The 24,474-nt window shown below is 44.3% G+C and overlaps 1 protein-coding gene across 3 annotated transcripts; it reads right to left on the bottom strand.

Moving 5' to 3' along the window:
* Positions 1-22,680, bottom strand: UBASH3A (ubiquitin associated and SH3 domain containing A). 3 transcript variants are annotated; one of them, XM_072852226.1, is made up of 14 exons: positions 22,549-22,680; positions 19,105-19,158; positions 17,271-17,457; positions 14,763-14,961; positions 13,881-14,050; positions 12,762-12,970; positions 11,775-11,901; positions 9,697-9,805; positions 8,160-8,282; positions 7,265-7,357; positions 6,059-6,203; positions 2,499-2,605; positions 1,872-1,978; positions 1-963 (listed from the first exon to the last, which is right to left on the bottom strand). In XM_072852226.1, exons 1-14 carry the CDS (start codon positions 22,659-22,661, stop codon positions 826-828), a joined length of 1,881 nt encoding a protein of 626 aa, XP_072708327.1. In that variant the 5' UTR covers positions 22,662-22,680; the 3' UTR covers positions 1-825. The 3 variants fall into 3 exon arrangements, with proteins under 3 accessions (XP_072708327.1, XP_072708337.1, XP_072708346.1); XM_072852236.1 differs by having other exon boundaries at positions 2,493-2,605; positions 9,697-9,796; XM_072852245.1 differs by lacking the exons at positions 1,872-1,978; positions 2,499-2,605 and having other exon boundaries at positions 9,697-9,796.
* Between the last annotated feature and the right edge of the window lie 1,794 nt (positions 22,681-24,474).

The raw sequence follows: 24,474 nt of genomic DNA, 5'->3' as shown, positions 1-24,474 counted from the left end.
TAGGTGTGTCACCATTTATACAATTTGGCACGGAACAGCACAAAGCAAAGCTGTTGTCCTGTGAGTGCCATCTCAGGAAGTGTTCAGCAGTTAGAGTTGCTCACGTCACAGTTTTGTCACCAGTACAGTAACGCAGGGCGTCTTTCTTTGTCCCAGCAACAGTAAAGCAATCAGTTCAGTTTTTCTTCAACAAGGAGTCATTTAGTCCCTTTTGCAATATGGATCACGTCGAGAATCGCTGAATGGGGAGCTGTTGTGATAGAAAATGGATCCCCTTTGTAGAAGAGGTAAATAAATAGTCAGTGTGGTATTTGCTCTCGCGGAACTGACGGAGTGAACAGGAAACCCAGTGGCTTTAGGTAGAGCTGGTCTCCTCTTTGGATAGGAGATGACTTTTTTCCAGTCCAGTTTCTCTGCTTGTCTGAAAATATCCAAGTGCATGAAAAAAAGCAATTCTTACTGGATATATTTTGGTCTTGGAAAATGCAACATTGTGTACTTTAGTGCCTTTAGCAGTGGAATTTATAATCAGGTAGTTCTGTATTTATTAAACGTTGGTACTCTCAGAAAAGGATAAAAGGTACGTTCTTCACCACCAGAAGAGTTATTTCTCACTTGCGCGCCAGTTCCTAGGTTCCTTCTTCTCAGCCACTGAAATAAAAACAAAATTCAGGCACCACACTCAGAAGTGTTTTTCTGTGCTTTGACAACTCAGAGAGGGTATTTCCCACCCTCTGTAAGTCTTCTGGATGAATCACTGGACTGTGCTGAACCATAACCTGTCTTTGGCTCATTTTTGACAACTGCAAAGGCAGAGCCGGCCTTCTAATCTTCCACGATACCATTTCTCCAGTTAAACGCTGCATTTGCTCCATGAGTTAATGTCTTCACTGGTGGGTTGACCATCTGCCATTTGTTCTCCTCTTTCAGCTCTTCACAGAAACACATGCCCAGTGAAGGGATCTAGGAAAGAAGTTACCAGCAGAGTTACTAGCAGGGTCATTGCTTTGGCATGAAAGAGGGGGCTTTGCTACAGAAGAGAGCAGACCCTGAGACTGTTCTGGGAGGAGAGACCACGACATTTTGCCACTTCTGAAATGAACTAAAAACAGACTGGAGGCCTGTGGGGTGAAAGCTGAACTTGTGTCATCACCCCACATTCATACTTGGATTTGATGATCAAAATATATTCACTCCTTCTTAGGCATCAACAGTGGTAGTAAAAATATATCTAAAGACTGAATTCTCTGGGTGGTCATACCAAGGCAGATGGTAGGGAAAACTGGGGTGAAGAATTCTGCCACTGGTGATAATACACAAATAAAGAAAAAAAACAACCTTGGCAACCAAGTCTCAAGCACAGGCCCTACTTGTGAAGCTGGCAAGAAAACCCTTCTTCACTTCATTCTGTAGCTAAGCACCAAAGTTGTGAACTTACAGTGACTCGAAAAACACACAGGTTCTTAAAGAGTGACTCACTGAATGCAGCCGCAGGTTACACTCACAACACCACGGGGATGAGAGGGAAGACTCATAGCCCTGTTTCTAAAGGAAGGAGGCTAGCTCCAGATGCAGAGGTTTCCAAATGTGCCTCTTGTCTGTAGGTGTTACCTGGCATTGACTTTCCAGGGGAGTTGGATTAAAATCTCCAAAGACTTAGCTGCTAGCCACATACTGTTCACCAGGAGAAAATCCTTCTCTTGACCTCCAGTGCTTTGCTAAAACTACATGAGATTCCCTTTGTAATGAGAAAGCTAATGTCATTGGTATTGGCATGCAGCTACACGCATGTCTCACTGCGTAAGCAGGCTCCTTATTAAAAGTATAATACAATAAATAGAAAGCTTCCTGCTGAAAAAAAATCTTCTTACCTTTCGTACCACCTGGGCAAAGTCGCTGCTGTCTCTGGCAGGAAGCCCTATCAGAGGTCGGGTGAAAGATGCCAAGGAAGAGCCATGGCCCACAATGAGGATGACACCTGATATACCAGAGAAAGCAAAGAGAAGTAGTAAGGGGAGCTGCGGCACTGTCAGGTTACCCATCAGCAGATGGGTATGAGGGTCTTTTGCGGCTGTTCATCTTTGCAGGCCTCTTTGATAATGTGGCAGGGTGTATTGTGCTGGTCAGAAAAAGCCTGGTGTGTTATAGGCATGCCAGCTAGTGAGAGAAAGCATTTGCTAGGAAAAGAGGGAAAAAAAGCTTTCCAGCAAAGTATATTATCTTATGCTGAGCTACATGCCTATGTAGAAAGACCAAGCAAAGAGTATGCTCTTGCAATTTAGTACTCTACTGTCTTCCGTTTATTTTTGCTTTTTCATTTCTACCCCATAAGTTGCATGTATTTTGATTTAGTGTAGCCCAGGACAAGGACTAAGAGTCTACCTTAAGCTCTGTGCAATACCAACAACTTATGTTAAATGTGCTTCTGTTGGCAAATCTCTGTCTGTTCCTCTTACTGAAAGTGGCTGACAGAATATACAAAGATCTGAAACCTTTACCTTTGCTGGGGCAGGCAGTGATGATCTGTTTTATAACTGCAGAGCTTCTGCTTACATATTCTTCATAACTTTCTGATGGCACCAGAGAAGAGAGTGGGAAGTTACCCCTGGCAATAAAATCATAAATATATGTTAATCTAGATGAATATGGGGACACTGTTAACATTACTGAATGACTACACCAGACAAAAGGCACTTGGTTAAAAGGATATAGGTTTATCTCCTGACTTGGCTGACATACTGCTACCTCAGCTTGCACGGAGCATTAGCTTCCCCCACAGTAATTTCTATTAAATCTTACGGCTAAATCTCATAGCTCGTAAAGCACCAGATGTAGAGAAAACCATGCTTTAATAAAACTTGTAGTTTACAGTGGAGATTATTTAAAGTAGGATTCAAGCCTAAGAAAAGCTTGTGCTTTGAGCAATTCTGTCGGCTAGGACCACTGCCCGGGTATGGACTGGGGACTTGCAGAGCAGCCCAGCTCTAGCAATCCTGACTCAGTTCAAACCAAGGTGAGACACTGATGATGTGAATGCTTTCAAGATTTGGCACCTCAGTGTTAGTCTCCTTAATAAACAAAGCAAAGCAAAATCAACAACAAACAAGGCATATCTGCATTAGCTGAACAAATGGATAGTAAAGACTTTCACTCTTACAGTTAAAAAAAAATGTTTCCAAGGGCATTAACCACAATGCAGCACACCTAAATACCTGAGCTCTTCTATTTTTTGTCTATTTTTCATGTCATCCTCTTAATCTGTCTTCTCTGGGGAGGCATTCACTGCTACAGCTGGCAAATATTGTTAGCCATGTGTTGTGATACAATACAGAGTGTTAACTTTTTTCTACAAACATCTGCCACCCCCATCCCGATTTGATTGTCTCCTTATTCAGTGAATAGGCAGGAGTAAGATGAGATGAATATATTGTAGTAAGGTATGGTATCACAGTGTACTCTCACAGATGACACCTCTGTACATTACACCAGCACAAACTGCAGAAGTAGAAAATACGTGGTAAAACCACGTGAAAAGCTCATGCTGGTTTGTTAAGCATAGCTAATATTAACTCTGGCTAGGTCGGAGAAGTCTAGATTGGGGTACTCAAAACTAGTCTGCCTTTTGGCAGAGCTGCAATTTTTTTTTAATGTGTTGTCCTGTTGGCACCGCAGTCCCTTCAGTATTAACCCTGTTATTTACTAGTCATCCTGCAGCAGAACTGAGCATCCCCAGCACTGGCCCAAGGGGTTTCCAGGCTAAATGGCAGCAGGAGTGCTCAGCCCAGGCTAAGGTCTCGGTGGGAGTTGCTGTGTCCAGCTGTGAGTGCTACAGTGCAAATGAGATGAGGACCAACAAGAGAAAATCCAGAGGGGAGCAGTGAACAGGGGTCCAGAAAGCACAGCTGACAAGGGAGGGTGGGAAGAGTTCGGCTTGGAGGAAAAGGCTGAAGAAGAACATGAAAATAATCTGCAAAAGGCTGTTGTGAAGATGAAAGGAAGGGTCTGTCCTCCATGCAAAAGGTGAAGAGGAAAGAAATAAGTGGCTTACACTGTGACTGGCAGTCTTTAACAGCAGGAACGGCAAAGGCAGAGTTTATCCTGCTTTGGGACAGGGAGCGTCTACCACCCCTCTGCTTCTGTGAGGGCATGAGAGGAGAGAGAGGCAGAGTTAATCTCACCCAACCTTAGCTGCCTACAACTCAAGTGTCTGGCTAGGTCAATGGAGACAAGTAAGCCCCTTCAGAGGGCAATTCATGCTATCTTAAGTGTCTGACATAGGCTATCTGAGATGGAAAATCACTGTCTTGGGAGTCCCCTTCTTTCCACCGACAAGAAGGCTGCTAGCTAACCATCACAGCCTAGGCACCCAACTCTTAGATGTCTGCAACTGGGTGCAGTGAACCTCAAGGTGATTTCATCTCAGCACATAACACATGGGCAGCAAATGTTTCAGCACCACTTGCGTTGCCTCTTAGTGGCACTGGAAACAGGAGAATTTGGGTTAGGTCCACTGCTGACAGGGAACAATCAGAGACTTAACCTAGTTGAAGGTTGTCATTTGCAGTGTGTGATATGGTAAAATCAGCCCCTGGGACCTGAGGATTTTGAACCCTGCATGCGATGGGAAGAAACTGGTGTCATATGTGCAAGTTTATAGCTCATCCATCCTATTTTTGCCTGGACCTGTGTGAGCTGTGAGGAGTCTGAACCCTGTAGTTAGCACTGCTTCTGAGCTTCCCCTCTGAACTTCCCACTGCTCTGCATTTGCACCCTTTTCTATGTGAAAGTTTTGAGGCAAGTGATTTTTTATCAAAAAAACTAGGGAAAACAGCTTGTTGGTGGTAAAACACACCAGAAAGCACTATGATCCAAGAAAATGAAGAATTTTATTCCTTCATGCAATTTCAAATGAAGACAGTTGCTTGGCTGTAAGAAATGCATTAAGACACGAGAAGCTTCCTTTCCCCCTTTCTCGTATATGTGGGAAACCCCAGAGACACTCACTTTTATTAGCTGAGTAATTTCCGGGATCTGGCTGTGCACTGTGAACACAGAGCTGCCTGGTTTGTGAGCAAGATGAAGAGCTAGATTGAATTGGAGGCTTATCATTTCCTGCCCTGCTGTGGTTTGCAAGCACTCAGAAAAGGCATCACCCCCCGCCCCAAGCTGCGAGGGCCCCAAAAAGTCCTTGCTGAGCACAGTACTAATTTTTGAGCAACTCAAAACAAAACAACCCCCCTCCCCGACCAAATTTGGCGCAAACATCAATTATAGTGAAACGCCGTTATCCTGCCTGCCTCCAAAACCAGAAGGACAGCTGGGTCATGCTGGGCTCACCTCTCTCTCCCCAGACCCTGCGTGGCTCTGCCCTGGGGCGCGTGGGGGTGGTCCCCTGCTTTCCCTTCCTCTTGTAGCTATTGCTTCAGTGATACAAACCAGCGACGTTTCAGGTGTGGAGCTGTGCTCCCTGCCACCTCCCAGCCTGGGCTCGTCCTCTGCCGTGGGGCAGACCTCTTGCTGCTGCCCTGCAGACCCTAAACAAGGGGCTTACTAACCTTTTCTAAAGTCACATTTCTTTGTCGCTGAAAACCAGCAAGTTATTTACCTGAGAGGTTATTCTTCACATTTCTGAAGTGTGCTTCACATAGCCAAAGGTAAAACCAAAAATCCTGGTACCTGACATTAATGCCTATAATGCAGCTATCCTTGTGCATGACAAACCATGGGCCTGAGCTGGTGAATCTGAAGGCAACACCAAAGCAGGGCTGGTCCCATACACAAGTATCAGATGTTTGGGCATGTGCAGGTGCACCCATGTGCCACGTGCACGCATATTCCCAAGCTTGCGTGTGTGTCTCCGTGTCAGAGCAGCAAACAAAGTTTTGGCACAAGACAGCCGGCAGCATATCATGTTTTGGGAACGGATCATGCCAACTTGAATTTCATCAGAATCACCCATTTTTTGCAGTGTTCATAATGGCTTATGACAAATAAAAAGATGAAGAGATACCTCAGGGAAAAAAAATACGGCTTTAACAGCTAGATACAGAGCAATTACCTGTAACTTGTGTCTATTTTGTAAGAGGCCTCTGCCAGTTCTGTCAAAGTCATGAAGTTAGGAATTACTCTGCTTGCTTCCCACTTGGTCCATTCAAACAGTCCTGGTTCCACCCTGATTTTGACTTTTTGATCTAATTTAAGCCCTGCAAGAACAAGAAATATTTATTAAGAAGTGAAAGGTACACTCAAAGTGTTACATTCGTGCTGTACATTCTACCTTGTTTGCTGTAATGTTTTCATTAATGAAAAAGAATTACTTATTGTTGAACAAAAGATCATATTGATTGAATGAAGCCAACATTATATTCTTGTCTGACTAATGTTAAGGCACTACAAATTCTTACATTATTATTATTATTTCTGGAGCTCTCTTGTGATGATCTGCAAGGTATAGGAGAGAATAGAAGAAAAGACCTCAGTAATGTTGCAATCTGAATAAACTTTAGACGGGAAATGTTTTTACCGTTTTTATACAGCATTTTGCTCAGTGGTCCTTGGTGGGGCAATAAATTGTCCTACAGTGTTATAAATGGAATTGTCTTGTCAAAAAACACATTATTTTGTTGGTTATTCTCATGAGAGGTTACTGAATGGCACTAGTTCCCAGAAGAAATGCACTCCCCTCGTAATTCTGATGTAAACATGGTAACGAACTGTGAACTTCTGACAGACCTGTTGGAGGGAACAGGAGAGGAAAAAAGAACAGAGGGAGAGGGACAAGGAGAAGGAAAGAGGTTCTGCGATATGAAGGAATTCAAATAGTTTGGCTTGCAAAATCAAATGCTTTCAGGAGAAAGCTGTCTTCCTGATTCACATGCATATCCTTCAGAGCACTGGAAACATTTGCTTTTTGGCTCAGAATATTTTCTGGAAGAGGTGGCAGTGGTGATTTGATAAGCAGCTACTAATGTTGAATTCAACCTCATGTGAAACACCTCTGTTTCATATAACATTAGATTCCATTTTAACTAGCGAGGACTAGAATTAATGGGATAGTACTCTCCAGACCATACACATGGCAGCAGGTTTATTACCGTTCATATTACCAGCTAGACAAAACTACATTGTCTTCCCTGCTTAAATATAACAACAAATAACCACAAAGTCGTACATCTTCTTAATTCCGCATCTCAGAGACTTCACAGAAGTTTGAGGAAGACATTTTCACCGTGGCAAAAGCACCTGGCTGGTTTTGCTGCCTTACCCTGCAGTACATGTTGAGCTGTCTGTATGCAGCGGAGCACGGGTGACGAGTACACATAGTTGACTGTCACCTGCTGGTCCAGCAGAGCTTCCCCTGGATGGGAACAGCAAAGCGAGTTGCTCTTTTACAAATCATGACAGATAAGAAACTAGTACAAAATACGTTCTGCAAAAAACAGCTTGGAGCTTTTCAGTTTCATTGACATGGGATATATTGACAGTCCCTTTCTATTCGTTTTTTCACACTATCAGCTGACTGAGCTCACAAAAAGCTCATTCTGGTGGCAACCGCGAGTTTAAAATGAGTGTTGGAAAGATAATTACAGAAGATGCACTCCAAATCTGCAAAGAGCACTTAGGCATTTGGCTGTCTCCATGTATCTGAATCATCAGAGACAGGCATTTGCACCAGACTTGCATTGTCACAGTCAGGCGCGCTTGCTCAGGGAGCAGAAACAACTTCATCTGGTAAGCGAATTGAGTCAGACTGGCTCATACCACCCAGCCGTCGGGTACCTGTGATGAAGTGACCGCACTCTGCTGACCACGAAGCTGCTTCCTCTGACCAGCCCCTTCACTCCTCACTGCCCATTCAGTGACAACTGCATAAGACATTAGTCCCTTGCAGACAAGCAGCAGGGCACAGGTAGTGTTGCAGCTTCTTTCTTTTAACTTTCTTTGCCAGGAACTGGCAGAATGGGTCTCAAAGATGGGCAACCAGCCCCACTCTATTTTACTATTTAACAAGATCTTGCAGTGGTTGCCCATAGAGAAGTGTTACCACAATGAGTGTTGCCAGCAAGTTTTTCTACTGCAAAGCCAGTATGAGCTTTTCCAGATGATGAAAGCCTGCTTCCCAAGCCCTTACATTTGCAGTAGGATATCATCCAACTTACCTATAAGCCTTGACTGGAAAATACCACAGCAAGATAAAGGAGGATCATATTCAAAATGCTTCACGCTGTCTTTCCGCTTTGGCAGGGTGGAAGGGAAGTTCAGATCTGGTCTGTAGTATTTTCCTGAAACGAGGTGGGACATTTTGCTGCCACACAAGGGAGGCAGCAGCTGAACGCACAGGTGGCATTTTGTTGTATTCAGTGAATTTCTTCTGGATGGTTGGATGGCTGGCTCTAAAAACTCAACCCAAAGTGACGTCTCGACTGGCAAATGAAACAGGTCGAGGCCTGATCTCTGGCCACAAAGGCAAGTGATGAAGCAGGGCATCTGCCCAAGGAGCCAGTCTCTCTTCCCTCCACCTCAAACACCCACGCTGTCTCTCGTCTGGGGAGCACGGTCTGTGCCCTCCCCAAACTTCGCCTGGAAACCATGTGGGCGAGAGGGAGCTGCCATCAGCTGAGACCACGCCAAGGAGACAGCTAATAACTAAGCAGTTTGGGGGATCATGGGGCAGTGCCTGAACTCAGATGCCTACAGGATTATTTTGGTACGACAGACATAGTCAGTGCCTCACTGATGAAAAAAACCTGGTGACTGCTGTTACTTTAAAGAGATCACATTTTAAGGTCACAACACTGGCTTGGGAAATCACCTGTCCTAACAAAATAGCACCTCTTCTGCAAGCTCTGAAGAGCAAATGGCGGGGGGAGAGATAGGACAGGAAATCGTGAGATTTTGGCTTTGTGGGGCTTAAATGAAACAAAAATCCACTCCGTATGGATATTCTTCTACCATCGCCACAATGACAAAAACCAACATTTCCACTGAAGAAAAATGAAACCAATGAATTGATTATGCAGCCAGAAGGTACCACTCTCATTATCTAGTATGAATTTCGCACACTTAATAGAGGAGATCTTCAGCATAACAAAGGCAACTTTCGGCATAAAGTTCTCCCTTCTGAACTCCCACCCTCTTCTTCCCCTCCTTCCTCCTGACACATATTTCCCTGTTCTGGGTCAGTTTTCTTCACCTCAAAACATACTTTTTTTGAGAGAGAGGGCCAAGAAATTCAACTTTTAATTTAGTTAAGTGCTGACATCTCATTTCCACCATGGTTTGCTCTTCCTCTTATTCCCCAGGTTTGACTAGTGACGTACTGTGACTCTGATCAACAGACCACAATTCTGACTCAAGCGTGGAAAGGTGGTGCGGTCTGACCACCACCACCTTGTGTAACGAGCGGCAGAGATCTTGTGTGTTGTACATCCGTCAGTGACACACACATCTCTCAGTATCACAAGAGCTTTACTTGTTCTGCAGAGTTTATCCAACATAAACATGAAGGACTTTAGGACATTATGAAATACTGGTTGCATGCAGGTCAAAGCAGTGCTGTACCCGATTTGCAATGTTACTCACTCTTTTGTGTCAGTGTTTACATTTACACGTAGGAGACCGAATCTCTTGTACCCATTACTGGGGTTAATTGGTTTTGGCTGTGATTTGCTAAGATCCTTCCATTATTTTACTCACCATCTGCAGTCAAGCACTGTTGAAGCCAAGATTTGCCAAAGACCTCATCAACTCTTTCCCCATGGCGCATCACCAGCACACCTCTTCGCAGGGTGGGGTTCTGAGGCAGCTGTGTAAAAAGGGTTTTTCATTATGATGTTATCTATAACCTGCATGAAAAGTCTGGATTCCTGGATGCTGCCTGATGGAGGAAGGAACAGCAGACCTGCCCTGGGAGGTTTATAACAAGCACAGAGAGGGAGAGAAAGGAGCAGCTATAATAGATGCCTATCTTTAGGACAATAGTAAGCCTGACTGGCTCTCCACTGAAGGCAAATGAAAGAGATCCCTGACCTTCATGGGCTACAGATTAGGTTTTAACTCTGTGTTTACACTAGTGAAAGGTAGTGCTGATAACAGAGCTTTTAATTCCAGTATGGGAAGGAATTATAATTTTAATATCTATCATATGGTTGGTATAAACAAAGGAGGGAAACTAGCTAAGATTTAAGTGGTAATGCTCTTTTCTGCACCAGGACTAACACCAAGCTCGTCCTTCTTTTCCTAATAAAAAGACTACTTTTACACTTTTCATAACTGTGTGGCCAAGACAGCAATGAACCCAGATCTCCTCTGAGGCCACATTTTTACTCATACTGCATGGAATTACAAATAAGTTCTAAGCAGTTTGGGGTTAGTATACAATGCACGCTAAATACAGATGAGAAGATAAGGAGGAACAGGTCAAAGTCTTTACAACTTTTTTCAACAGTAACCCATCACAGTGTTACTGCTGCAGCACTGAGGTTAGCGATGTGTATCTTCAGCAGCAGAGAGGGGAATTCTTAAGAAGTGGTATGAGATTTATATTCATGTACTCTGCTAAACACTATTGCATTTCTGCCATGAAACACGAGTGAACCGCCACAAGATCAGAGTTTAAAACTAAGGTTTTGTGGTCTTGCTCTTCTGCTTAGGAGGAACCCAGAGGCTGGGGAAACTCCTAGAGTGGAGATGTGTATATCTGCAAAACGTGTTCCTCAGGCCAAGCGGTGGCACTGCCACAGATCAGAGCTAGATAAGAGAGCAGTCAAGAGCTGGTGGAAGGACATGTGACTCTTGCAGAATTTTCTGTCTTACAGTCGTACACACAGTGTCCTGAGAGGCCCCAGGATGGAAGTTCCCCCAAGGTGCCCTCAAGTTTCTCTGATGTTAACACAAATGAACCCAGGGTTATCCCCCAGCACAGCGAGAAGAGATGTCATGGGTCCAGCAAGCCCAAAGGGGTTTCTGCAGCATCTCAGTGTGCTGGAAAGGACTGTCTTGGCATCCCTGACAGCCAGAGCCAATAAGGCAGTGCAGGTGCAAATGTGCTGTAGGTAAAAAAACAGAGTCCTTATTTGTTTTGCTCTTCCTATCAGAAGACCAGCGGAAAACCTGGGAAAAAAATGATAAATGTTCATTTTGAAACTGGGACAAAAATGTAATCCCATCAGTGCTGGTAACCTTTCCAGCTAGCTATTCTCTTGCTGCAGTTCTATGCAGTTATTTGCATTAGCTGTGTATCTAAAAATACCAAAGAAGATGAAACATTTAAATGTGCTAAGATCTGGGACCATGTAAACCACCAAGATGACATCTATAGAAACTGGACATAAAAGTAAAAATGAACAATGAGCCTAATTCTGCTCTAGTTACTCTGCTATGAACCCATATGAAAGTCAGGGGAAGTTGTGCCTGCGTCTCACTTGTCAGACTTGTAGCCATACCTCTGCACAGCTTGCCCAGTAAGTCTGTGCACAGAGAAACCCGAGCAGAGAACTCATATGTTGTGCTGTTATGACAGGAATGAAAAGAGTTTTATGAAAGAAGGCAAGAGTAATATACATCATATACTTTACAAAATATTTATGAGATTATACCATACTGTATGAGCATATGAGTGTATGTGTGTATATATACATGTATGTGCATTACAACATAACATGAAAATGTGAGGGAGAAAAAGGAAGATACTATTAAATTTACTAAATGCTTTTAATTAGTAGTATATCTGTACAAGCATGTGGCAAAGATAAGAAATGGAAAAAAACAATTACCTGAAGAGAAAGTACATTGGTTACGCTCCTTGCCATACTAGGATTATGGAATTCTCCATTCAGCTTTACCTTAGGTTCATTTTCAGTTTGGGTGAAGAATTTTGAAGCTGTTACAAAAACATATTCCCTGTAGAAAAAGCAGAAGCAACACATACTCACAAACATATGGGCGCACACACAAATAGAAGGGATTTTTAAGTCATGATTTTGTCTACAGACATGTGTAAGTCAAGATGCACATTCCATTCAATATTTTTTGGACACCTGCAATCCACTTCACTTTGTTCTTGATTTAGAATCTGCCCAGTAAAAATGAGGCTAAAATAATACAAACTGATGGCATATATTGGGTGTAACCCTGCTAAAGTGTGATCTTCAAACAGGAAATACTACCTGGTTGCCTCCTCTCTGTCTCTGAGGACTCAGCAAGAAGTGCACCTACACCTCCCTGCTTGGAAAAATCAGCTCTAATCTACAAGCAGCATCAGCCGCGCTGTCAGCTGCAGAGCAAAGTGCAGGAAGCCAACAGATGCCTGCTGATACAGGGTAAATCAACAAGACGAGGGTGGGTTCAAGGTGGTGGAGTAACCTTTGCATGGTTTCATTTCAAGTTAACTTTGCAAGCTCTTGAAATGAGAAAAAAGAAGAAAGAAAAAAACAGTGAGCAAGGCTGAAGGCTCAGCCTGGCTGGCAGAAGGTGTTCTTTTAAAGTTCATTAGGATGTTCGGGTTGTTCAAGAGCAAATGGGGTCATCTCTTGAGCAGCTGAACTAATGAACTCTGCGTGTCTGTGGGTGTGTGTCCTATGTCTTTTCTTCCAGAAGTCTCAGCATCCCACCCAGACCCCCAGGACCCCTCTCTCCTCTGCCCACATCACCTCCAGCTCCCACCTGGCAGCCCACAGCTCACGGTGAGGAGGAACGCTGCCTCGGCTCCCCAGCAGGAAAAGCGGCTGATGTAAAGCAACACCCATGAAACCCCAACTTACCTGTGCTTAACCCACGTGTCTGACTCGTTGGCCCTCTCAGTGTAGTTTTCGGGAAGAAAACCCCTGCAGCCGGTCCGATGCGAGGTCCCGATCACCCAGCCTTCGCTCACGTCAGACTGCTGCGTCGGGTCAACGTAGATGAAGTCCCCAGTGTTGATCATGAGTTCATCGATGTTCTGGGGCTTGTACTGGAAAAGAGCCCTCAGCGTCTGGGGGGAACACGCACCAGGGTCAGGCTGCTGCACGTGCCACAGCGGTTCAGGGGATGCTTGCTCAACTCTCTACTGGACACAGCGACTGGTACTATTTTCCACTCTGCAACGTGCTCTTTAATGGCACTTCAGCAGAGAAAAAGGAAGACACTACCTCATTTGCAGTATGTATAAAAACAGGCACTTGGTTTTCATAAAAATACTTTTCCTGTAACTTCTTCCTGTAACAGGAAAAAAAACTTTTTCCTGTAACTAGTACAGACTTATTTGAAAGCAAACACAGCAAAAGCGTTATCAGCTATTTTTGTGATTGCTTGCAGCTCTCCTGTGTGTGACCAAACTCGAATACAAGACTTGTGACAAAATGATATACTGATCTGACTAAAAAATGTTGATCATTCCATAATTTAAATTTGGAAATGAGAACTGGAAAAATGTCAACTGGTTTTAACTAAGAGTCCGTTAAGCAGAAAATCATCAGCGAGAACTGTGCTCTGCTCACTGATGTTTAATCTCTGCAGTTTTCATAATGGCTGGAACAATCAAGGAAACTAATTTTTCTGAAAGGAATTTTACTGCAAGGCTGTGATCTGACAAATCCTAGCAAATATACAAGGATCATCATTTCCTGTCTCTTGTTTTCTCATGTCATGGTAAGATTAGTTTTTTCTGCTGGAGTTCGGAATTAGACCTCGCTGACATGCAGGTCAAGCAGCCTACCATAAAGGTATCTTCTACTGATTCATGAGTACAGTTTTTCAACACAAAGAGGTATTTGAAACAACCATGCTTTTTGAAACACTGTACTGTGCATGCACTGATTTTCTTCATGAAAAAAAAGGCAAGAAGACTGTAGCAAAGAGTCTGACCGTGGGCTCAGGAAATTAAAGAAATCTGATGACAGTACCTGGTAATGCACAAAACGCATGTCCCGTGAGTAGAGAGCAGCTACCCACTGGCAGGCCTCCCCTGGGTTAATGCATTTGGCCAATTGTTCCAAAGTCTTCTGATGGTGAGGGTAAAACTTGTGGGCCAAGGTAAGGTGGAGCTGCTTTAGGCAGGGCTTCACATGGCAATCTAGGAGTGAAACAATCATGTCACAACATAGAAATGAAGGTCATTTAAAGCTCTTCTTCTTGTTTTATCCTACATGCTTTGCATGATGCAGGAAATATCATAGCAATTAGTAGCAGAGTAGATCATAGTTTTGCTGAATAATGGTTTTACAGAATGTCATGGTTTTAATCATGCCAAAATAATTCACAAATCTGGACTGGATTTGCTCCCTGGCTTCAACTGGGAGAAAAAAATGAACAGGACTTGAATTCCTCTTCCAGTCTGAGATGTAGTGAACTCCTTTCTCCCAGACGAAGCTATACTGGGGCTGTGTCCCTTCAGTCTCCACGGGTGATGCAGTTTCCCTTGGATGTCACCGGAGTGGGGATTAGGACCTATTTCTCAGGGATGCAGTCAGGCCATCAGGCTGGGCCATAGCACCATGGGGATGGAGGTCCGGGAGTAGGAAATATTATATCCCTGCCCATCTTGGATATCCTGCTTGATGTCCTATGAAGTCACAGAGCCAACCATTTCAGCTTCTAGACAAAAGCACTGTGTCTTCAAAGTCTAAAACATGCTCCATGTTGGTTTCAAATCTGTAGGAGGAAAGGGTGCTTGCTGGCAGTAAAACATCAGCTAAGCTCCCCAGGAGACACAGGAGATGTTTTCACTACCATGCCTAAGCATCTATGCTATGACCCACCCATTTTCCCTCAGATGTTGGTCCTACCAGCCAGGGCCGAAGCCTCTGATGAGAACGCCAGAGCAAAGTCTCTGAGGATATTTGCATGGCTGTCACCAATGAAGAAGCCAAGGTAGCTGGTGGATGAATGTAGTGATAGGGAAATGGATGGTGGAAAGCACTGTGAAAAGCTGTCACCGACTCGCTTTAAGGTGTCATACAATAATTCCACTTTCTGGTCTTCACACTGAAAGAAAACAGAGGAGGAGCAGGCTTTACCCACCAGCTCAACAGCCACTATCATAGCCTGTCTTATACAGTAGCACCAGAAAACAGTGCGGGCATTAGATTTCCTGAGAAAGACACACCTAGGAACTTGCCTGAAATTCCTGGTATTAAAATCAGTAATACCGGGCAGTTTGATCAGCACAGTATGCTGGTGCTATAATAGGAGATGGAGCCCTCTACCAGGAGGTGTATCTAGCCTGGGTAGGAAAGAGCCAAAAGATTTTACTGTCTGACAGGTGTGCAGAAACCTGCCTGAAATGAGGCAGGGATCATGATTTCCCTCTTCAATTCTAAGTAAGAATTTTTGTTATTGTTACCCTATAGTCCTTAGCAGAATTTGCTCCTGCTAAACCTTCAAGATCTCAGATGCTGAGCAACATACCTAGCAAAATTCATAAGGCATCTTTGTCATTATGATCCTTAATGCTCTAATCACAGCAAATTAAAGGATTGTACAGAGCCATGCTTCCACAAAAAAGTGGCAATTAAGCAATTTAAGAAGTGAAGAGACAAAGATGGAATTTGTGCCGTCAAGCCAAAGACAGGAACATTAATGATGCTCCATTTCTGCTCTGCTTTATTCTCCTCCTGTTCTCCTAAAGGCTAAACGGAGTGCTATTTGCTGCATTTAGCCTTTACACTGGGTCAAGCTGCTGAAGGGGAAGAGCAGAAGAGAAGAAAGGAGCTCCTCCTGCTTAGACCGTCTTTCTCTCTCGAGCATTTCTCAGGCCACAGGGAGGAGGGATGCCCCAAGGGGCTCCAGGCAGACTGGGCTCTGGGGGGACAGGGGCGGGTGGGATCCTGCACCAGGGCAGGTGCCATGCAGCAGCCTCCTCTGGGGCCAACAAGTCCCGGAGCTGCAAAAGACGTGGGGAGTGAGGAAACGGGAGAGGGACGGGTCGGGAGAAGGAGGTGGGAGCCAGGTCAGTGAGCCTCCCTTTCTGCCTGTGGGACACCCAGGTCAGCTCTTGCTGATGGCCAAGGAGCAGAGAACGGCACCGGAGGGTGCATTTATCCCTAGAAATATGCTACCTGAAACGGGGCTGAGATGCGTGAGGCGAGGGTTGCAATTGAGTTGTCTCTTCCAGGGGCAGGCCTTTAAACTTGACACCTTTCAAGAGCATGGCATTCGTTATTAATTCATGATTTTTGTTCTGTATAATTGTGATTAATGGCCACAGGGTACCATTCAGTATTGTGCAACAAAATACTCTTCTTTTCACTGTCTATACTTAGTGGCATGGTTTAGCATAAAAGTATGATTAACAGAATAATTTTTGTCCAGCTGCTCTAGCTCATATCTGTTTCAGCACATCTCAGCTGCAGCTGATGTTCATGTGCTGCACCATCAACATGTGAAAACTGGATTTCAGGTGGCTCCAGAGTTTTTCCAGACCAGTGACTCTTTGCTGGTCTTTGCTGATACTGGCACATTCACCTATTCAGGAGAAGCAGCTCTGCTGGGAAATTCTCTAGACCGTTACCCAGCATTCAGAAGGCCACCTAGGAGGACAGTAGCATCTCTAGAACTAGAAAAGAGCCCACCAGGAGTCCAGCTCAGGAGCCTAACTCCCATGTTAAATTATTGACAAAGTGACTCAATTGCACTGCCGGACTCCAGTCTGGCTCCCCTTGCTCCTTCCATCCCTGTGCATTCTGCTTCTCTCTTTCACAACTTCTAAGCTTCAACAGAAAGGGGAAAGACTGGGACATGCCACCAGAGCAATAACCTTCTGGCTGGGGCTCTCTGGGGAAGGCAGGGGTTTCCCCGAGATTGCACAGGCATAATACCAAAGGTGTCCACATCCTATGATAATGCTGTCACTGCTGCACAGCTGGCTGAAGGCAGCCACTGCTGCATCTTTAACATCCTAGATCGATGCAGCAATGGGCACGGTCTCTGAAGCCTGCCGATAGCTGCATGTGGGGAGCAGTGCTTCCTGTTGGCAGGTCCACATGCAGCCTCAGTTGCACAGGGTTGCTGTAGACGGATGCTAGGCACGTGTCACTCAGCTACCCCAAAGCATCCCACTGGCCCCTGCATCCAATTTTTCGGTATGCTGAGGCCTAAGGTGGGTAGCTAGAGTGGTGGGAAGAAAGCCCCCATTGCCTATGCAGGGGCTGAACACTCAAATGTTAAGCAAGCACGCCTGGACCTGGGTCATGTCAGTTTGAGCACCAAGGAGAAGTTCTGGTGTAAGACAATGTCAGGTTGCCCAGTTTCACCAGTAGTTGATATTTGACCCTTGCACATCTTTTATGCCTTACCGTGAAGAAATCGCAGAGAGTGATGTGTGGAAAAATCTCATGGGCTCTGTTTTTCCCGCACTGGCGCTTGCTTTCCTTCCAAAACTCTTGCAGGTGATTATGTAAACGGCCGGTGGGACACAAGTAAAGAGCATACTCCTGAGGGATTGGGTCATCCAAAGAGGGATCATTGCAGTGGGAGTGCAACCTGAAATCAAGAGCATATCACAGAGAGTAAGCGTGTGCACCGCTTACTCTTGTTTCCTGTGGTTCAAGGCATCCATAGTAGAGACTAGAAAAAGGAAATACAAGGTTGTTATTTTCTTACAAATGAAAAGCTAAAATAAAAGCTCCTTATAAATTTTCTCTCTGAAGTACTAACTAGTGGAGAATGGGGTTTTTTTCTGCTTATTTTTTGTGTACTTTACATTTTATTATGTGCCTTCACTTCTTTCAACGTTTGAAAATGAAAGACAACAGAAAAGATCTTTTTAGAGTTTTTTGGGTTATTTTTCCCCCTTTTTCATGACTGGAAACAGAGGACTGTAGGAGGAAAAAGAAGCAATGGGTAGAAAATGTTGAAGAATGACAAAATGAAAACTAACTTAAGATTTAAAAAAATACTCAAAAAGAAATAGCTTTTTTATTCATCCCTAATAAAAGCAAACAAGACAAATCAGAAAATGCACAAGCAAAGATCAGAAACTCGTATCCCATGTGATAATATCCTTCACCTTCTTCTTCACATGCTGTATGTTTGGCTTCACAGCTGTTGGATTGGGAGTGATCATTAGGAAGCATGGTAGCATCCCTGACAAAAAATTATTTGGGAAGAACATGCCACTCTCAAATGTCTCCTCTGGCTTTTCACAAAAAAAAAAAAAGAAAAAAGAAAAAAGCAATCAAACCAAGCAAAAAAAAAAAAAAAAAAGGCACAACAAAACCCCAGAAGAAAGTGCAAGGAAAGACTGGATTGAATTTGAAAGTGGATTAAAGCAAAAAAAATCAATTATCAGCATATTAATAACATATGAATACTCCATGAGAGTCTTGGTACAGAGGAAAAAACTTCGTAGGGATCAAGACTAAAAAGTGATTTTGACTCTAATGATACCTCCCTCTGACCATCAGCCTTTCAGCTTACTTTATAATGAGCCTTTCCCAAGGGAAGAAGACGGGCTGTTTTCCCCCAGCCATTGCCATTTAACCCCCAGTTATTACTGCACGCATTTGTAACTGCAGCTATGGGTTTACAGATATTTTCCCTGTTTCCTTCCTGCTTTACTTTGGGATGGAGACTCCAGTCTCCCCCTCGGGCCCCGTGCCCATTGCCCGCGGCGCACGCCCCGAGGTGTGAGCGCTGTGCCAAGGCAGGGAGGACATTTACCGTGAGGGTGCCTCCGAGCGCCTTCCCGGATGTGCCCCGGTGTGTGCCCGCAATCCTGGCTCAGAGCTTGGGAACGCTTTGCAGAGGCAGTGAGCAGACCTCGGCGGCCACGGCCATAAATAAGCAGGAGGATTAAAACTGAGGAGAAGTGTCTGCCCAGAGCAGCTGGTCCCATTAATTGACTAACGCCACTGTGGTAAAAGGAGCTGCTTCTGCCCAAGACTGCCCTTTCCTCCCCAGTTTTTTTGATTTACCCTGGGCCTTCTGCAAATAACCTCGCTTCCCAGAATAAATACAAATACAATTATTTCTTTCTCTGCGTGAACTAAAATGAAAAAAAAAAAAAAAAATTAAGTTGCAGGTTTTTATGGCAGCTAACTTCAAATTCAGTGACAGAATCAGCACATGAACAAGGATTTTTATCCAGGTTTAATGCAAAAGCACTCCTTAGAAATCACAGGTACTTACCATTTTGCAGCGTCTTCTATTGTCTTTTGTCCAGTAGCAGCCAAGGCTTTTTGCCTAGAAAAAACCAAAATGGATTCATCAGGATAACAGAAGGAAAACTCATAGAAATAAAGAATGGACATGCTGTGGTCACCAAGTCTATTTTCCAGCACAGACAGGACCTTTAACAACTAGGTTATTCTTGGCAAATATTAATGTTCTTTAAGCCCTCTAGATAGATTTTTATGCTGCAAATCTTTAATTCCTTGAAGACTGGTAACCTGTCCTCCCCACAGGATGTCCTCCTTTGTGTTCTGGAGGTGTTTCCTTAGCAGCCCTACTGACTATATGGATTTCCTTAGGGTTGGGTAAACCATCCATCCACGCACTGTAAGAGCAGGGTTTGCTCAGTTCATAGGATAATGTTCTGGTTCAAGATGCCAGGCCCAAGCCCATACATATAAACAAAGCAAAACATGCTTATATTGGGGTTTGAAAATCTGGATTGAGGATCTCCCATAGGCCAGCAGAGAGCCAGATCTAAGCCACCAATTCAGTCCAAGATGAGGGACAATATCTCATGTTTCTCTCCGTTAATGCAACTGTCATTCTCCAGGATCGGATTTGATTCGCATTTCCTTTTCTCACTAGAGCTTTCAAAATGCCAACTATGTGCTTCACATGACCAAGTCCTTGTGACTAAATGCTAGGTGATGGGTGAAGGATTCCAGTGTTTAAGTAGCACCTGCACCCATGAACCCCATTTCCAGCCCTGTAACCCACCTACAAACTTCTCAGAAGAGTCATGAAGGGGAAGTAGAGACAGTGCACTGGTGGAAAACCCTCTAAATTACTTGGTATCTGCTCATCTCTTTCCTCCTCGCTTGAGGCCATGCTTTCTGGCCACTGGGTCCTGAGGGCATTGATTCATTTAGTCTCCTCACATGTTTATCCTCCATCCATCCCTGTGACACGTGAGCACGCACCAGCAGTGCAATGAGTGCATTAAGCAGCAGGACTCAGGTTCGTCCTTGGTGCTTCCTCCTAGCCTTCTGTCTTCTCTCTAGTGCAAAAACTACACATGGGCTTGTTAAAAACGTTTCAATGTACTTATGTGTATGTGCAACCATGCCTGCCTCTTTAGTGGGGGCTCAACATGGATGAGGGCTAACATGAGTCTTTCCACTCAAGCTTTACCTTCTACCTTTCTTCTCTGTAAAGTAAATCAACTACCATGGCCAAATCAATGCAAACCCATGAGCTAGCTGGTCTATAACTAGCCTCTGTCCTCTGTGACTGAATACTGCACATTTTCTTTCCGTGCCTCTGCTGGGTCCCCCTTCTCCATCACATCAAACACAAACAACCTGTGTTTTTGTCGTTCTCCCCGTGCAGCCCTTCCTGCCGTATCCTGTTGAAATGTCAGTGCCTGCCTCTGCTCGGCCAATGATGCCAGACTTTGTCAACCACTTGTTACACCTCAAAGTGAGTGTTTTACTGCTTCATGCCATGCTGCTCCTCCCACTCGGAGAGGAGCTCTGTGCAAACAGCCCTGAAGCCAAATGGAGCTTGACTTCAGCTTTTCTTTACCATAGGGCCTGCAAAATCATAAATATAATAAGACAAATGAGACCTGAGACCATGGACTGTCATGATGCTCAGTACTATCTCCTTGCTTCCCTTGTGCTCCTCTCTGTGCCTGTTCCCACCTTTTGTCTCATCACATATGTTGGCTGTAGGATGCTTTCCAGCAGGGTTTGTAGAGCCCTTAGTGTCAGGAAAGCATTAGGCTGTGACTAGACATCCTATGCTTCCAAGATGAGTAGTGAAGATTGAAGGATAATGCATAGAATAAATTCTGTATACACCAATTTCTCTCAGATAGAGAATAGGAATGAACCATTGAAAATCTGTACTAAAAATAGTGTCTTTACAGTGAGAATAAACTGGCTCTTCCCTAAAGCAGAAACTGCTGACACAGTTTGGCTCTGTGTAAGCACCAGGGGAGGTCCATTTTGTTGATCTGATGCTAGGCTTGATCCTCACATATTTGAGTTTTGTTCTTTGGGAAAACATTGCTTTGGCATGCTGGTTCTACATCATGAAAGATTTTGTAATATTTCCACCCAGCGTCATTTTTCTCAGGCCAGGACATCTCAAAAGAACAGCTAAAATGTTTTATAAAATTGCAATCAAAATTTTGAAGGTCTTAAAGTCAATAAAAGCGAATAAATTAAAAAATAAAGTACTTTTGGACATTTTTCATTTTATGTCGATTTGCATAGTACTTCTGCCGCTGATTCTTGATTTTGACCTGGGAAGCACAAAACCTTCTCAGTAACAGCAGAAAGTGTTTCGAAGGGGATTTGAAGAACATCACATACAGGACAAAAAATTTGAAAACTAGCCATTACTTTGGGGTGACCAAACTTATAGTATTACTAGAGAAATGATGAGCCAGAGTTTCAGCTGCACAACTAAAATTCCACCGTGCATAACTGGGGACAAGGGACCTACAGTTTCCTTGTAAGCTGTGCCTATCGTGTCTAAAGTTGATCTGCTAAACACAGCTGTTCCTAAAAAAGCAACACAGCACTTACGAATGGAGCCTTTTCAACTTGCTTAATTTTCAGTCAAAAGGGAGAGATACTGCTCTCCTTTCTAAAATATTTTTATGAGGGGTTCTTTGACATTTAATTAAAAAGATATATTTTTTGAACAGTTTCAACCGAAGTGTCCATACTTGCCCTTCAGAAGTTGGAAAATCCTCCCCAAAACTTCCCTGTCCACCAGAGCGATGTCTGGGGGAGGAGTGACCACCACGTTCCTTTTTTGACTTGGTTAGCTGCCACCAGTTAATCTCTCATCCACTGGGGCTGCCAAGAATAGTGCCTTATTCTTTACTACTACATTTTCCAGGTAGGACGTGCTTTTGGAACAAGATCCTGATTCAGGACAGGAAGAAAAATGGACAGACTTATGTGGCATCTTGTTAAGGAAAGCTTACTCTTTTTAAAACAGTTTCCATTGACAAAATCAAGCAGATCTTTGCCAGGCTTGGAAAAAACTTTGGGTAGAAGTTACGTCCACATTTAACTCCCTTATAATAACCGTGATAAGCAGAAAAAAAGAAAGAGGATATATCCCAAAAGCAACCTATGGACATCAACTTCTTAACTCATTGTGAAGCCTATCCACTGAAGACGTGGAAGGGTGTATGCCTTCAGATATACACAGTATTTATAAGAATGGATACAGAGCAGGTTCACACAATAACAATACACACTGCTCTATGAGAAATTAAAAGCAAGACAGGTCTGATCCCTGTGTAGGGACATCACTCGCAGGAAGCAGCACGCTCTCTTGATGAAAAAGCAAGCTGCCTCCTGTCAGGATCTTATGAGAAATACCTCTTATATCTTAAATACCTTTTACTGTGCAAAGGCAGCTGAACACATTACTCACGCGATATGAGCCGGGAATCCTTTGGCGAGGAGAGACTCGAGGAGTACAGAGGTGCTTTTGCTCTTGTGCTTGTTGGACACCTTTGCATACAGCTGTGTCTCAGCCACCGCCATCTCCTCCAACCTTCCCCCGACCGTGTGCTGAGTGCTGACAGAAATTGCGAGGTGGGAGGAGGGTGTGAGGGAGGAAGGGAGGGAGGGAGGGAGGGAGGAAGAAAATGAGAGAGCAAGAAAGAGGCAGATAAAATAAAAAAACCCTCAAACCTCTTGTGATCTTTTCTGACAAAAGCTCACATCCTGTTTTCGTAGCATCTGCATCTCTGAATTTTTGTTTTAGGGTGGCTAAAAAAGCAAAAGCTATCTGCAGGCTTTTCCCATCTGCCCCGGAAGAACAAGACTAGTAGTCCAAAGGTAAACACCACAGTCAGGGTGGACTTGCTGAAGGGTCTGAGATGGGATCTTTTAGCCTTTCATTTTAAGTTGTCTTCTGAAAGCCAAGAAATCCGCCTGAGCTGCTACTGCAGTGTTGGGGAGGCGAGCGGGGATGTCCTGCAGCATGTAAGAAGTTAGTCTGTAGGCCAAATTGTTTCCTTTTGGGCTCGATTTTCATGTCCTCCCATCCCTATTGTACATGGCTCCTGCTTTGGTCTTCTCAGCCAAAGGCGATGAGCCGGCCAACTGTGCAAGGTCAAACCCAATGTCCCATCTAGACATCATACCCTGAGGCTGGGCTTGGAGCAGCTCAGGGTGGCAGCAGGGAGAAGCCTGTCCTTTCCGGTGGTGCCAGTCCCACTATGGGAGCCTTTGCAGAGCTGCGCTGGCTGGTCCCCAGGGTTTCCAGCATGGCCAGAGCAGGTGAAATGGTTGGAGACAATTTTCTCTGGCCTAGGCTGCCCTTGTTGAAGGTACCACCAATCCCTGGGGAGGACAGGACATCTCACTCCATGGACTGAAAGGGTCACCTGAGCTGCTGGTCTCCTGAAATAAGCCCTCACTTTCTCCCCCTTGGCTGAAGTTCCCCTTGGGGCACCAGGCCAGTTTGGGCTGCTTCTCCAACCATTTGTCTCTGAAGCCCGGTGGGGAGAGCATCAGAGCACTGTGAGCAACTTAAGAAGTGCAGCTTTCGTTACACATCCTTGTCAGCTTTCTTTTTTTTTTTTTTAATTTTTCCTATGTCCCCTTGTGTTTTCCATTTGCAGGGAAGGCTGCTGAAAGAGTGGCATAAGACATGATGAACTCTTCATGTCATGGCCTAGATGTGAACAGTTAACAGGATCGTGATGTGGCGTGCTCTTCTTTGGAAGTGCCACTTTCCATCATGCACAGCAAAGGGACTGAGCAGCTTCCCTCATTGCAGCCATGTTCCAGGGACATGGGTTTTGTCATGGAAAACCTTCCTTTCTTCCCTGGCCTCTCAGAAGCCTTGTTCCACTTACACTGCCATGGCTTTTTGCTTCATCTCTCCTCCTCCTTCTTCCCTCCACCATTCTCCCTGTCATCAATTTCTCTTAGTAAAAAAAACCAAGCCAAATTATTACTACTTTTGAGCATTTTATGAAGCTGAGCATACATTTTCATTTTCTAAATCCCGGAGTACAAATGAGTCGATACTTCAGAAGCATGAGATACTGCTTGCAAAGTACTTCCAAAATATTGTGCAATATTTAATTATAAAAGTTATCCATACCTAAAGCATGGGTCTTCTTCAAAACCCCTCTTTAAGTGTGCTCTTTGCCGCAAGCACAGAGCAAGGGCTAAACCAAGTGAAGGAAGAGCAAGGTCAGCCTATGGGCCTTGTGTGCCGAAGAGATGAAGCACCTGGGGCTTCTGCCTTCTGCCACCCACAGCTATCGGCAGACTCCTTTTCTCAGCTGCATGAGTTTTGATAAAAGACGAGTAAGCACAAGCCTGTGCAGTTTGTGGTGCT

The sequence above is a fragment of the Ciconia boyciana genome, chromosome 1, assembly GCF_034638445.1.
Source record: "Ciconia boyciana chromosome 1, ASM3463844v1, whole genome shotgun sequence".
In the NCBI taxonomy this organism is placed as follows: domain Eukaryota; kingdom Metazoa; phylum Chordata; class Aves; order Ciconiiformes; family Ciconiidae; genus Ciconia; species Ciconia boyciana.
The sequence above is the reverse complement of the archived record's forward strand: the minus strand, read 5'-3'. Positions and strand labels throughout refer to the sequence as shown.

What these genes read in the sequence shown, in the direction of transcription:
- UBASH3A (XM_072852226.1), bottom strand. Translation starts at nt 22,661, where the DNA reads ATGGCGGTGGCTGAGACACAGCTGTATGCAAAGGTGTCCAACAAGCAC. An exon ending in CTCTCTGCGATTTCTTCACG is followed by an intron (nt 14,962 to 17,270) that starts GTAAGGCATAAA and finishes GTTTTCTTTCAG; the next exon opens with TGTGAAGACCAGAAAGTGGA. An exon ending in CACTGCCTGCCCCAGCAAAG is followed by an intron (nt 1,979 to 2,498) that starts GTAAAGGTTTCA and finishes CTGGTATATCAG; the next exon opens with GTGTCATCCTCATTGTGGGC.